Below are 13,993 nucleotides of genomic sequence, written 5' to 3' on the forward strand. Positions count from 1 at the left end.
TCCAGGAAGGAGTCATAATAGGTGAGTCTGGTATAGGGTGCTGGACTTGGCACGTGGTTAGTTCAACTTAGTTGGTTGGAATCCCGGCTCTATAGGAATAGGTGACTGGGGTTTCGTGGAGGTTTATTGGTAGTTTTGCTTTTATAGGGGTTTGTAATCTGGTCGGAGGGTTTGATGTTTGTCTGGTATTATTGAGATGTTGGGTTTTGGTTTGGGTTTTGCCACTGGGTTGGTTGGTTCTATGAACGCTGTTGTGGTGGGTTGGGTGGGATTGGTCTATGAAATCATGATTGATTGATTGATTGGAAGAAGGGTTGTATTTCCTATTGTAGCTACTGATAGCAAAGTATATAACCTTTATAAGTGTTAAAGATTTATTTCAGATGTATATTCAGATTACGGTACTTATGAAACTATACTAGCCGTATGAATCGACGAGTGTATCGAGTATTACAGTAAGAATAACTGATAAACTTTGGTAAATTCAACAAACCAATTTCTCAGGCATATATACACCCTAGGCCTTAATACACTGCGAATAGTAAGGATTCCACTTCTTGCAGGTCAGACCCTCCTCGCACTCAGTGCTACCCTGGTAGTTAATACCGCCGCACTGGTAGTAGACCTTGACGCGGCCGGTGGCGGTTGAACTAGGCTGAGGGATGAAGTCAGTTGGCGTAGCCGATGAAGAAGCAGAAGGAATGGCGGAGGAAGTGCTGGAAGAGGTGGCCAAAGTAGTGCTGGGAGAGCTGGAAGAAGTAGAAGAAGCGGCCGCAGTGCAAGAGATGATAGCGGAAGAAGAGCTGGGGCTGATGCTGGTGCTAGTGCTGGAAGAAGTAGTAGTAGTAGTAGAAGAAGAAGAAGAAGTGACGGCAGCAGCAGTGGTAGAGAAGACGGCAGAAGTGGTCTCAGGTGCAGAGGCAGAAGCAGAGACAGAAGTAGAAGCAGAAGCCTCACCTCCCAAAACCTCCAAAATGCCCTGGTAAGCGGGCTTCTTTTCAAAGTTCTCATCCCAGGGGCAGGCAGCACCGTAGCCCGGGAATGTGCTGGGCACCCAGGAGTACTTGTCGGTCCAGTCCCAGATGGTAACCCCGACACAGCCCTCGGTATCAAGACAAGCACCGACGATGTTGGCGAATTCGGTGCTCTGCTGCTGCAGGTTGGCGTCTGTCGCTGGGGTCTTCATACGCACGTCGACCTCTGTGTAGGCGACCTCTACGCCGAGGTCGGTGAAGGCCTTCAGGTTGCTGGCGAGGTCCTTACGGGCGGGGGTTTGGCCGACGGTGAAGTGGGCCTGCAGACCGACACCGTCGATCTTACCGCCGTAGGACTGGATTAGCTTGACGATGTTCTGGGCGCCGGTGGACTTGGAACCGCCCCACTCGATGCTGTAGTCGTTGTAGTAGAGCTTCACGTCTGGGTCGGCGGCAGCGGCAGCTGCGAAGGCGATAGGAATGTAGGCCTCGCCGATGGTCTTGTACCAGATGGAGTCGCGGTAGGAGCCGTCGTCGGCCAGGGCTGTCTCGAGTCAATATCTTTGCTCTCAATAGGCGTGCTAGGAGATAAGAACAGTACCCTCGTTCACTACATCCCATGCGTAGCATCGTCCCTTGTAGTGCTTCACAACGTTTGTGATGTGGTTCTGCAGAACGGCAGTTAGGGTTTCGTTGGTCCAGGACCCGCTCGAGACTGTCTTCATTAGCATCCGATATCTACCATCACGGAGGCACACGTAAAATAAAGCATACCCCAGTTAGGCAGCTGCTGATGCCAAACCAAGTTATGGCACCTCAACTTCTGGTCATTGGCGTCGGCCAGATCGGCAATGACGTCGCCCTTGGTGAAGGAGAATTCATTCTGAGACGGCTCGGTTGAGTCCCACTATTTGTTTCATTCCATTACATCAGCGATTCATATTCTTTAAATCCTTCAGGAAGGCGACTAGGCCCCACCTTCTGTGAGTTTCCAGGAGTGATCTGGCCAAAGTCACCCGTATTGTTCAGCTGGGTGACATAGGAGGTGTTGGTGAGCTCCGGGTTATCGGTTGCAGTACCGAAGTAGAGGAGACCCTTTGCGACGGCGGCGTCATGCAGACCAGCTGCTTGGGCACTTTAATTCTTCGTTAATATCTTCACCCGGCTTGAGATTCAAAGTTGTGTTTGGGATAACAGGGAAAAAACGAACAGATGGGCAGAGACACCCACAGCCAGAGCCGTGGTCAAAGGCTGGAAACGCATGGCAATTATTAATCGACGAAAAGAATAAAAGAAGGTAAGAGTTGGACAATTTGATCACCAGGATCACAGCTTAAGGAGTGAAAAGAGTTGACAGGAGAAATGCTTATGTCGAGGTCGCCTCCAAACAACTTATACGAATTCCCATTTAGACTAAGTCGACCCTCGCAGCCAAGCTGAAGCAAGCTAAATTAAACCATGGATGGCCCCTGCCCTAGACTCAGTTTCATTTCATCGGCATAGCATGACTCCACCGCGGAGAATTGATGCCGGATTTCTTCAGTGGTTCATTTTCATTCATGGACTCGGCTGTTGGTCCGTGTGTGATTTATGATCAAGTGTCCCCGTTAATCAATCTGAAACGGTTCCACGCCGTTACTGACTCGGATGCCAGAATGTCTCGGGCATTTTCAGTTCTTATAGCCTAAATCAAGTGGGGATTCTGCATGGACCGGCGGTTATTTCTCCTCAATGGCGTTGTTCTGGATTTCAATAGTGGATTTAGGTCGATGGATAGGGATGGCTCCATTATCTAGAGTCACGGATAAATGTCGGTTTCGAAAAGTAAATTAAGGGGATGGGATCCTCTCGACTATTATGGATTGACGCCCGATGTTAGCGGCACTTCGGTCAGCCGAGGTTCTATTCATGGCATTCGTTCTATTCTAATATTGTACGAACAGATATATTATCATCATCATAACGGCATTCGGTGTATGTTCCCGACGCATGTTTGGAGCACAGTCAGACGCAATGCATGGCTCCTATGAACAGGTGGGCCCGAGCTGGAATAGTGGAGGTCCATATTCATGCCTGAGAGCTGCATGGGCAAATATACCCGTGTCCATGTGGTGAATCACTGACGGTCGTTGGCGGAAGAACTCCACAGAGTAGATGTTGGTCTGCCATCTGCATTCACAGCCTAAGAGCCTTCTCGTTGATGCCTCAAGTCTCGAGGAGGAGTTGCCCTATGGCTTCCTGGAAGAACGGGACGAGCATTCTCAACCCTGCTTCCTCTTCTTCATTTCCGCAATGAATTGGCCACTCTTCGCGGTCGGCACAATGAAAAACTTCACTAATTGATCTACAACTTCAACCTTGCTGCCGCTAAGAATCTGCAGAAGTGGCAGTTTCTTTCCGGCCTTGATCAATCCTCCAGTCGCAGTCTCCATGAAACAGTCCACGCCCTTAATGGTATATTCGTTCTTTGTATCCCAAGGCAAGGGGAAGATGTATTCGAGATGGTCCTCAATGCTGTTCATCTCAGAAAACGCCTTGATAAAGTCCGACTGGGCATCCATGGGATAGAGGAACACCGCAGGGAATTCGAGGGTGCTTTCGGGAGAGAGAGAATCGGGAACAAGACGAATCACTGCATCTTCCAGGTCTGCCGGATGGTCCGTCTTGCGGGTCCTGATCTCTCTGGCCTTCAGTGCAGTATCAAGCAACTTCTTCTCCTTACTCTTTCTCTCTTCTTCTGCCTTGCGCTTAGAAGAGTTACGCTCAAGGGCAGCCTTGCGCTCAGCGGTCTTCTCCGCCGCCGTCTGAAGAGACTTATTATTCGGGTCGATAGCCAAGCCCCGCTTCGCCGCATCCTCAGCCTCAGCGACCTTATCGAGCTTGAGACAAGCCATAGCGGAACGATAAAATGCCTTGATATTCTTCGGATTCAACTTGAGAGTCGAGGCACAGTCAAGCGTACATTGCCGGTAATTGCCTAGAAAATTAGCACTCTCACACAGCCCATGACAACAGTAAGGGGGAAAAAAGCAAAAAAAAAAAAAAACCTACCCAACTCCAAATTACACAACGCGCGATTAATATGAGAAGCCTCCTCGACCTGGCGCAGCAACTTCTGCTCCGCATCCAGATCCTCCGGCTTCTCCCACTTATCCTCCTTCGCGAAGATAACGGTAATAGCCTTAGTATAAAACTCCTTGGCATCGATCCATCGCAGCTCCTTCGCAGCTTCGTTACCCTGTTCGCGGAAGTTCTGCGCGACTTCTGCGCGCGTACCCTCATTCTGCATCGCCTGAAGGGCATCCAGAAAGATATTCTCGCCATCTATACGTAGTCAAAACGTAAGCACAAGCCCACCTCAGTAGCAATTCATCCCCCGAACACCCATCAAGCACATAGTGACAACAAAGATTGGAAAGAGAAACATACTCTCATCCCCCGCTTTGTCAATATCCGTCATGAACAACGGCGTCTTATTCATCATGTCCAAGAGCTCGTCCGTCGTATGCGACCGCACAGCCTCCATTTGAGGCGGCATCTTCGGCGCGTCTGGATTTTCCTTTTCGAATTCCTTCGCTCGCTCTTTATTCAGCGGAAATGAGGTCTCTACCTCCTTGGCCGGCGGGGCATCTTTCGTCTCGGGAGTCTGCTTGTTCAAGTTGAGCGACTCGTCGAAGTCGTCGGGGAGTTCTTCGATCTGGCCCATGATGACGGATATTATCTCACTGTTGCGAAGAATGGCGAGGTGGTATTCCAGTGAAGTCGGTCATGGAAATCTGCATCTTCATCTGATAAATTGAAAGACAAACGGTGCAAACATGAGGGGGGAGGGTTTACCCTATTTCCTTTTCCGGATACTATCCATACTTACGGAGGACTTCAAGTATGGTTACGATCATCTTGTGGAGATCTATGGTTATTACCGTTACGATATTGGTAGGAAAATATAATGGTCATATCCTATATGCGATCCGTTGCCTCGGGTTTGAAGGTATATTCGGTCGGATACTGTCCCAACTCTAATACAGTAGACCAAGAAGCAGATCAACACCAACCAGTCTCCTCCGTCTATCGGGGCAACGCCGTGAGGAGACGTCTTCTTCCCCGCAAATCGGTCTATTGGCCGAACCCTATACAGATCCATATAAAGAGCAATATGGAGTGGACAAAAGGATCCTTGAATTATATACGCTAGAGTAATCGATTTATTCCTTCAGTAACTTCCACAAACATATCACGCACGACCAAACCTATCTAGTATAATTGAATCAAAACAAACGACCAACATGACCATAGCAAAAACCTACAACATCCTCATCCTCCCTGGCGATGGCATCGGGCCCGAGATAATGGCCGAAGCCACCAAAGTGCTCTCTGCCTTCAACACATCCGCTGTGCAATTCAATACCCGTTCGGAACTCATAGGCGGATGCAGCATCGATCTCCACGGCAAATCAATCACGGATGCCGTCAAGGAAGCCGCTCTCGCTTCGGACGCGGTGCTGTTCGCTGCCGTTGGCGGTCCGAAATGGGATAATATGCGGAGGGGACTGGATGGGCCGGAGGGTGGGTTGCTACAGCTGCGGAAGGCGATGGATATCTATGCCAATTTGAGGCCCTGCTCGGCGGATTCGCCGAGTAGGAGTGTTGCGAGGGAGTTTAGTCCGTTTCGACAGGAGATCATTGAGGGCGTGGATTTCGTGGTTGTGAGAGAGAATTGCGGAGGAGCGTATTTTGGCAGGAAGGTGGAGGAGGATGATTATGGTACGGGATCTCTACACTTCTATATACCCTCCCTTTCCCTCTTTACTACTATCTATCGAAGCGCGGTGCTAATGGGGCAAAAGCAATGGACGAATGGGCCTACTCAACCTCCGAAATTCAGCGCATCACCCGTCTCTCTGCTGAACTGGCTCTGCGCCACGATCCCCCGTGGCCCGTCATCTCACTGGATAAGGCTAACGTGCTCGCATCTTCACGGCTCTGGCGCCGTGTCGTCGAAAAAACCATGACGGAGGAGTACCCGCAGGTGAAACTGGTACATCAGCTAGCGGACTCCGCGTCGTTGATTCTGGCGACGAACCCGCGCGTGCTGAACGGCGTGATTCTGGCCGATAACACTTTCGGCGATATGATTTCTGACCAGGCGGGTTCGATAGTTGGAACGTTGGGCGTATTGCCGAGTGCGAGCTTGGATGGGCTGCCATCTGAGACCCGGAGGAGGACCAATGGGTTGTATGAACCTACACATGGATCGGCGCCGACGTAAGTTTTCTCATGGTTTCCTAAGATCTCAACAGAGCCATTGCCCGAAGTTCCAGCTAAAGGTTGATAGCATCGCCGGCAAGAACATCGCTAACCCCGTTGCTATGATTCTCTGCGTGGCACTGATGTTCCGGTACTCTCTGGATATGGAGCGTGAAGCACAACAAATCGAAGCGGCCGTACGAACTGTTCTAGACTCCGGCATCCGCACGCCAGATTTGGGAGGAAAGGCTGGTACGACAGAGGTGGGTGATGCGATTGTAGCTGTGCTGCGCGGGGAGAAATTGTAGAGCGTGGTGATATGTTTGATGTCTCTTCTGATGCCACTACTTAAGTGTTTGCTTCGGATGAGATTGTTCTCTTTGCTTATCACCATGTATAGTAGAAGCGTCTTTGTTGAATGATCGATGCGTGCTAAGCTCTTTGAGCTTGTCCATGCAGCTCCTAGCTGGTCAAACAAAGATAAAGTGAAAGACATAGCTTTGATCAACGTAGAATGAATCTTATCAACATCATCCATTCCTTCTATCCTAGATATACTACAGGTGCGGTTAGTTTCTACACATACTATTTATGAAACCTACCTGCATATTACCTTGTAGTCTACGAGCTTTTGTTGATTAATCTTCCATCTGGAGTTTACAATCACACCTTTGATAGGAAAGCCATTACAATGTCGGCCACAGAGCCATGTTTTACTCCAGGCTCTTGCGCAATGCGCCTTCAGAACCTAGAAGGTCTCTCATCGGTCTCAAAATCCAGCCTCCTACGATCTATCGCAGACGATATTTCGGTCGCTTTCATCTGCATCTCCAAGCAGCTTTCTTGCGGCACGCTGAGCGCCAGACATACGAGGCCCATTCATAATTTCATCACCAGCATTAGGAACACTGAGCGATTGGAACAACGAAGGCTGCAGCAAGACTTAAAGCGGTACCGTCAGCGCGAACGACGTTGGAGAGCGGAGAGAAAGTGGATGCGCCGGAAAGTCGAAGGCCTAGTGAAACACTCCGAAGTAACCTACAGGGAGTGGAAGGAGCGATTGGAGATGGTGAGCGGCAATTTTGATGGTGCGACAAGGGAGTTGGCGGCACTGAGATGGAAATATGAGTTGTCCAGGTCACGGGTCGAAAGAGAGAAGCTGTTGGGCAGAGAGACCGATGCGACTCTAGCAGAAACGAATAGATGAAGGTGCTTTCCTCTGCATCTCGCTTGTAAGCAATTGGGACAGTTAAATCCACGAAATCCTTTTGGAAATCCCTGCGAATAGGTGGTTGTAGACACTGGCTGTGCCACAAAATCTCTTCTTCCAACAGGAAATGTGGAAATGAAGTGGATGGTGAGACCCCAATATAGAGGGCATACGGTAACGGAAACCATTCACATGTGTGGATCTTGGCCGATAGCCAGTCAAGAATTCGTCGTTATCAGCAGCAGCGGGACGAGTGGCGACAACCTTAACTGGGTATCGGGATCCATCTTGTGATGCTTCCAACGTTCCAGAACCAGCTTTAATAATAAGGACGAAACAAGCAGAATGCTGACAGCGATCACAGGCTTATCTGACGCAACTCGCGCGCAAAATTATGGCGACGGAAGAAATGGAGCAGTTGATAGGCAGACAGGGACCAGTTCTCGCTGGTCGGGAAATCAAGTTCCGAGGTTCTTCGTATCGGCGGCTTTTGGTCGGGATGCTGGCAGGATTTGATCACGAAAACCGGCCAGGGAAAAGACGCTGTAAATTATTTATCGCTTGAAGGTCCCTTGTTCCGTTATCGCAAGGTCCGAGTTGTACCAAAAAAAAAAAATCTCTTGGGGTGAATGCGCCTCAGCTCATACACTTATGTAGACCAGTAGGGGTGGACCGGAAGTAGCAGCGATTAATTGTTCCCATCGAAAATCCATGATCCTCATAGCTTAGTATACTCCGGTTCTCCGTGGGGAGTGCCCCATTGTACTCCGTAGAGGATGCTGAAAGGGACGAGCGAATGAACCTCGGCATTTGATACCGTCGGTCAAATTATTGATTCGTGCCGCGGGTCCACTCATTGCCTTTCTTCATGTGCGACCAGCAAGACATCGCCTCCTGGACCGAAAGACTTCTCTCATATTTCTTCCTGGACAACATCTTCAATCTCTTCCTCTTTCTATAACCAAGTTTTGTCGCTACTTCTCGGATCTCTGTCTCACACCAGAGCGCGTTGAAAAATTTCACCTTCTGAGACTTTTCTTGACCCACACCTATACCCGACTTTTACCCCAGACAAGTTATCGGCCGAGATGAGCACACCAGGGGATTATGATGCCGTACGGAGGGACATTGTTGCCCAACTGAAGAAGCCGGGCTACGACGATGGGAGCGCAGGACCTGTATTTGTTCGACTGGCATGGTTAGTTTTTTTTTTTCTTTTCTCCTTCCTTTTTTCCCTTCCGCGTTCTGCTTTCCCTCCAAGGACGACTTACCTGACACATCATCTCTAGGCACTCCGCAGGCACATACGACGCAGAATCGGACACAGGCGGCTCCAATGGTGCAGGCATGCGGTATGAGGCAGAGGGTGGCGACCCAGCCAACGCCGGTCTTCAGCATGGACGGGCCTTCCTCGAACCAGTAAAGGAGAGACACCCTTGGATCACATACTCCGATCTATGGACATTAGCAGGCGTAGTAGCGATCAAAGAGCTAGGCGGACCCGAAGTGGCGTGGAAGCCAGGCCGTACAGATTTGGTTGATGACTCGAAGGTGCCACCACGTGGTCGTCTGCCCGACGCTGCCCAGGGTGCCGAGCACCTGCGTTTCATTTTCAACCGGATGGGCTTCAACGACCAGGAAATTGTCGCCTTGGCGGGAGGGCACAACATGGGCCGCTGCCACATGGACCGGAGTGGATTCCACGGCCCCTGGGTGAACAACCCGACCCGCTTCTCAAACCAGTTCTATAACCTGCTCCTTAAGCTTGAGTGGACGCCTAAGACTCTGGAGAATGGTATTGCGCAGTTTGTATATGTGGACCCCGATGCGGAGGAAGGCGATGAGCAGCTGATGATGCTGCCGACCGACGTTGCGTTGATCACCGATCCGGAATTCCGCGTTTGGGTGGAGAGATACGCGCAGGACAAGGAACTTTTCTTCGATCACTTCGCCAAGGTGTTTGCTAAGCTGATTGAGCTGGGCATCAAGCGTGACGCCAAGGGAGCCATCATCAACTCGGACAATGTCAAGGGCGGATACGTCTCCGCACCAAAGAAAAGCAACGTCCCAACTGGGCTATCACAACGCGGTGGTGGTTGTCCGATGGCCAGGTTGTAGATTTCGGTTCCGTATTTGTCTGTTATTTCATTGTACATAGATAGAAGATCGAATATAGAGAACGGGTCGTTTAATAGATTTAGAAGTTTGCGAACAGTACTTCCATTGGGATCACTGGTTATGACGAAGCCGAAGAACAATGAAGAAAGTAGGATAGTGTTGAGGATGAGAAGACTGGGAAGGAGAGGAAAAGAGACGAGAGATGGAAGGGATAGAGATCATAATAGGAAAAGAAACTGGAGTACTCCGGAGGCACGTAGAAAATGCGGGGAAGCTGATCGCACAGACTTTTAACCGTCCCGTCATTGGTCGGCCCTCCCGACAACAAATAAATTTAATGCATGGGGAAATGAACGGTTACTTCATGTCGCTTAAACGGGAAAAGAATTCCCCTGGCAGCAAATGCCACTTCGTGGCCCCCTTTCTCCCTAAATAAATTCTAGTGTTGGAACCAGTGTGGCGTGGATAGGTTGGGTGATGTGGTGACTTGAGGTGTGTTGTGGTGTAGAGATATATATATGGATGTTGCTGGATCATAGTTATTTGGTTCTAATAAATACTATTTCTACACAATCCACTTTTTCGCTGCACAAAAAAAAATCCATACTACAATGATGATTCAACAGGAAGAATGGGAGAAGGAACAAAGAAGGATCAAAGTCATGAATGATACATAAGGTTTTCTGAGGAAAAAACATGTCAAAAGATGATGTTAACGCAAATTCGGCGGACACCGCCGGGCCTCTGCCCCATCGACTCTCTTTCTTTTTGACCCTTGCGGTGTCTGGTTCGCCGACATGTAGGAGCCAGCTAGTAAATCCCCGTGGCTGTGCCATCGAGCATCCGCCGCAGGTGCAACGTGTGACGCAGGCCTTCGGCTGTCCATAGGCCTCGGCTGGACCTGTTCTGGTAGTGATGATGAATTCTGCGGGACCGTGTTCAAAACACTAGGATCAATGTACTGTGGCATCGAGTTCCCATTGTTGCGGTCCTGATGAGAATATTTGAAGTTGTTTTCGACGGGAGCTGGAGCGATGTTCGTACTGTTAGCGTGATTCGGCTTTGGTGAAGCAAATACGCTGTTGCTGAGTTCTGGAATACTCAGACTGAAGTCATCGATTCCTCCAGTAGTCCAATCCTGGAAAATTCCATCGTTCATGATGTCTTGCAGGTCAAATGAAGTATCGAGTGTGCCATGCGGTTCATGAGGATGGGTACTTGGCTGTACGCCGTATTGCGTATTGTACTGCGTCCGATGCTGTCCGTTTGACTGCGCATGCTGTCGTGCGTTATATCTATTTGGTTGCCGCGCAGTTGCCTGTGTAATGTAATGTGTGTTATACGGGCGCTGGTGCTGTGTATTCGTCCTTGTGTTGTTGTATTGCCCATGAGACTGGCCATGTTGCTTTCCACTCGGCTGCGTAGTCCGTTGTATGTTATACCCCGCCTGGAGCTGCGAGCTGGATTGTGTAACGTACGGTGTATTATTTTGTACATTGTTGGGCGCGCTATATTGTCCTTGTTGTGGTCCATTGAGCTGTTCATTGATCAGCGCGGTGTCCTCTATAATAGACTCTAGGCCCGACAACGAAGGGGTCTTGGCAAGTGCGAGGAGAGGCGAGATTTCAGCAAACATAGAAGCAGTCGGAGCATTAAACAACGACGGCGATATTCTTCCTATCTCAAGTTGGGTTTCTGGTGTGGTTGCCGAAGACGTCAAGTACCCGGCATCTGTTTTCGACGGGCCAGCTGAAGATGGGCCGGGTATGTTGGCATGACGATCAACGCCTGAAGGCTTCGTCGATATCTGGCCTTGACTTTTCGGATCATAAGCGCCTGACGCCAGGTGGAAGCGATCTTCTTTTCGATCGATGAGTCGCCTCCACGGGAAGCCTGCCCGAGCTCTTGGGGGTTCTGAGGGGGTCCAGGAAATATGCCCCTGGAGGAGCAACTTCTGCTGGTTTCTGACCTTGACCATGTCGCCTAACGTGTGCAAGGCCACATTCATGACCTCATCGCCTGGATTCATGATGCGTTCGTAGACGAGGAGCGGCACAGGCTTGTTCTTCCACCATGTTTCGGGTACTTTGTCGTCCCTGTGTGTTTGGGCGATACCTCCCACGATGATGCCCGAAAGCATGGTACTGTCATACATTTGAATTTGGCCTGTATCGACTTCTCCCCGCTTAGTGTCATTCCAATAGACCCGATAATGTTCGTCCTTGCAATATATCCCGCCTAGCCAGCGGTATGCCGCTGTTCCGCGTTGGCCATCGTTCGTAATATAGTCGAAGGAGATATCTCCGGTGTGTTTCTTGACGGGCACACTGCCATCAAGAGTTACAGTCAAGCGCATTGGTAGGCCATGCAGCATTCTCCGACACTTCACAACTTTATCTTGGCATTTGCCGCAGCGACTGATGTACTCCGATGCAAATGAGCGGGAAACCAACTGCTGCATCGATACTCCCTTCATATCTTCTGGGCATGTAGGCGGTGCCACAGTTGCGCTCTGGTATGCAGCATTTGTAATCCTGTTCGTACACGGGGAGCAAAACGTAGTCTGTTCATCATACGTAAACAAGAACTGGTCGAAGTGTTCTGTTGACACATTCCACATGTCAAGGAGAGGAGATTGAACACCCACTCCGACATTCTCGGTCTCCGCTGCCATCACTGCCCAGAAGCGATCTCGAGAATCACCTCTTGAGCAGAGATCCCAATTGACATCAGTGGCTTCAATAAAGGCCTTCTCCACATTGGTGAAGCGCCCGCGCCATTCGGGACCTTTGCGATCCAGTACGGTGGATCCGGCGTCGAGCAACTTGCCGACGACAATGATACTGTCGATGCCAGAAGAATTGTTGCGGTACACGGGTCCACGGCCCCTGTAAGGGTATTTATCACCGTCCGCACTGAACACTAGTCTATCGCTATTGTCAGGATCTAGAGCAAGTTTCACGTGAGATGTTGCGGGAAAGGATCCAATATTGGCTTGCCGTAGATCTTCTTCCGCCGTCGCAGTCAGGTGTACCTGACCATCCTGAGCAACAGCGCTGCAATCTCGAGTGAGATCTTCATAGGCAAATTGCATCACAGCGCGTTCAATGGTCTCCATAACGGATCGGGCCATGACTTTAGGGAGACGTATCTTGAGTTGGTTTCTGTTGCATGTGCCATTGCCTGTGGTCTGAGCGATAGCTGTCTCGATCTCTTCAGGAAAATTGTTGACTTCCTTCGGTACTCCAAATACCGGATATAACATCTGTTCTATGTGACTATCTGGCCTGCTCGCTAGAGCATCGAGGGGCCTGTGGAACCCTTCCGCCGGAAGCCTAGTGGCAGGGGGTGGATGAGGATAGTACCTGCTAATGGGAAGGAGGTCAGGGACATCCACCGAACATTGCAAGAGCCGAGGGCCAGCATCTCTCGTCTTAAAGTCCTTTATCTGGTCGAAATCTTGAGGTCTATGTTTGTCCTGCTGGTAGTAGAAGAGCTTCCATAGAACTTTGAAGCACCTGAGATTGGTCAAGTCGCCCTTCACTCCCATGTCGATACCCCAACTGTGGTATCTTACCCACTTTTTAGCTTCCTCGCTGGTTGCTTTTCGAGCTTTGGAAGCTTCTTCTGCCGTTCGCCCACAGACTCGCCAATTCTTGGGAGGCTCTGGTAGGTCAGCCAGCTTGACCATGGGGTAGTTGAGCTCAGGGTTATATTTAAAATCATCCTCCTCCTTCACTGTCCTAGTGTCACTATTTTCTGACGACATGGTATATTGTTAAGGTTAGCTGCGCTTCGAAAAGGATAGAACTGCGTGAGCGAGTCAGGGAAACCCAGTAAGGGTAGTCAGCGTAAAAAAGCAGTATGCCATACAGCTTTTCTTCCAGGCATGGATGATATCCACCAGCTATTCCATGGAATAAAACGGTAGATCAAGTCGAGGAGACTCAAAAGATAAGCATCTTCTGCAAACAAGGGCATCATGATACCCTGGGATATATTTTAAGACGACCATAGTGCATACACGATTGTTCAGTATACCATATATATACGGCGTAAGAACAAAGAGCAAATAAGGTCAATTAAGATTATTTGAAAGCGAAACAAGCGCATTCGTCCCATGACAAAGGCATAAAGAGATTGTGCCATCTTTGTTTAACAGCATTCAATGTTTGACGGATGCTTAGACATAGACCATGTCGAGAGTCATCTTGAAGCAAGTAAAGCCATCCATGCAGATATGCATAGCAATTTGGTTGCTCCAACAGCGATGACATCCAAGTCTGTTTATTTGCGATGGGGTTGAGCTGTTCTCTCTGAAGCCATGGCAACAGAAGTCTATGGCTATTTTGAGCAGTTCAGTGGTTAGCTAAATCAGCCAAAGGGCAAGTTAATGCAGTAGTATGGCAGAAGGATGGCATATTCCAGTGTAGGATGACTGAGT

At 49.6% G+C, this 13,993-nt stretch overlaps 6 protein-coding genes across 6 annotated transcripts; 3 read left to right on the forward strand and 3 right to left on the reverse strand.

The window, feature by feature from the left end:
* Window positions 1–668: 668 nt before the first annotated feature.
* BDV38DRAFT_296738 (putative endo-1,4-beta-xylanase) lies at window positions 669–2,237 on the reverse strand (the record flags this gene model as incomplete). Its single annotated transcript, XM_032062990.1, has 6 exons — window positions 669–821; window positions 896–1,518; window positions 1,576–1,689; window positions 1,749–1,881; window positions 1,953–2,109; window positions 2,185–2,237. The coding sequence occupies 6 exons, from the start codon at window positions 2,235–2,237 to the stop codon at window positions 669–671; spliced, it is 1,233 nt and encodes a 410-aa protein (XP_031917267.1).
* Window positions 2,238–3,119: 882 nt separating this feature from the next.
* BDV38DRAFT_203159 (HSP70/90 family co-chaperone CNS1) lies at window positions 3,120–4,720 on the reverse strand. Its single transcript, XM_032052487.1, has 3 exons — window positions 4,404–4,720; window positions 4,026–4,298; window positions 3,120–3,951 (listed from the first exon to the last, which is right to left on the reverse strand). The coding sequence occupies exons 1-3, from the start codon at window positions 4,678–4,680 to the stop codon at window positions 3,236–3,238; spliced, it is 1,266 nt and encodes a 421-aa protein (XP_031917268.1). The 5' UTR covers window positions 4,681–4,720; the 3' UTR covers window positions 3,120–3,235.
* A 540-nt stretch (window positions 4,721–5,260) lies between these two features.
* Window positions 5,261–6,529, forward strand: BDV38DRAFT_279114 (3-isopropylmalate dehydrogenase; the record flags this gene model as incomplete). Its single annotated transcript, XM_032058921.1, has 3 exons — window positions 5,261–5,738; window positions 5,822–6,239; window positions 6,310–6,529. 3 exons carry the CDS (start codon window positions 5,261–5,263, stop codon window positions 6,527–6,529), a joined length of 1,116 nt encoding a protein of 371 aa, XP_031917269.1.
* A 425-nt stretch (window positions 6,530–6,954) lies between these two features.
* Window positions 6,955–7,428, forward strand: BDV38DRAFT_279115 (uncharacterized protein; the record flags this gene model as incomplete). Its single annotated transcript, XM_032058922.1, has 1 exon — window positions 6,955–7,428. The coding sequence occupies one exon, from the start codon at window positions 6,955–6,957 to the stop codon at window positions 7,426–7,428; it is 474 nt and encodes a 157-aa protein (XP_031917270.1).
* A 1,179-nt stretch (window positions 7,429–8,607) lies between these two features.
* On the forward strand, window positions 8,608–9,756 carry BDV38DRAFT_237503 (heme peroxidase). Its single transcript, XM_032053594.1, has one exon. It carries the CDS (start codon window positions 8,779–8,781, stop codon window positions 9,547–9,549), a length of 771 nt encoding a protein of 256 aa, XP_031917271.1. The 5' UTR covers window positions 8,608–8,778; the 3' UTR covers window positions 9,550–9,756.
* Window positions 9,757–10,261: 505 nt separating this feature from the next.
* BDV38DRAFT_268500 (uncharacterized protein) lies at window positions 10,262–13,318 on the reverse strand (the record flags this gene model as incomplete). The annotated part of the gene is made up of 2 exons (XM_032056779.1): window positions 10,262–13,087; window positions 13,127–13,318. The coding sequence occupies 2 exons, from the start codon at window positions 13,316–13,318 to the stop codon at window positions 10,262–10,264; spliced, it is 3,018 nt and encodes a 1,005-aa protein (XP_031917272.1).
* Between the last annotated feature and the right edge of the window lie 675 nt (window positions 13,319–13,993).

The sequence above is a fragment of the Aspergillus pseudotamarii genome, assembly GCF_009193445.1.
Source record: "Aspergillus pseudotamarii strain CBS 117625 unplaced genomic scaffold BDV38scaffold_8, whole genome shotgun sequence".
Classification (NCBI taxonomy): domain Eukaryota; kingdom Fungi; phylum Ascomycota; class Eurotiomycetes; order Eurotiales; family Aspergillaceae; genus Aspergillus; species Aspergillus pseudotamarii.

Excerpts from the sequence above, each read along its gene's own strand:
- BDV38DRAFT_203159 (XM_032052487.1), bottom strand. The coding sequence starts at position 4,680 with ATGGGCCAGATCGAAGAACTCCCCGACGACTTCGACGAGTCGCTCAAC. Across the intron at positions 4,299-4,403 it reads TGACAAAGCGGGGGATGAGA|ATGGCGAGAATATCTTTCTG; the intron begins GTATGTTTCTCT and ends GACTACGTATAG. Across the intron at positions 3,952-4,025 it reads GTTGTGTAATTTGGAGTTGG|GCAATTACCGGCAATGTACG; the intron begins GTAGGTTTTTTT and ends CTAATTTTCTAG.
- BDV38DRAFT_237503 (XM_032053594.1), top strand. The coding sequence starts at position 8,779 with ATGCGGTATGAGGCAGAGGGTGGCGACCCAGCCAACGCCGGTCTTCAG.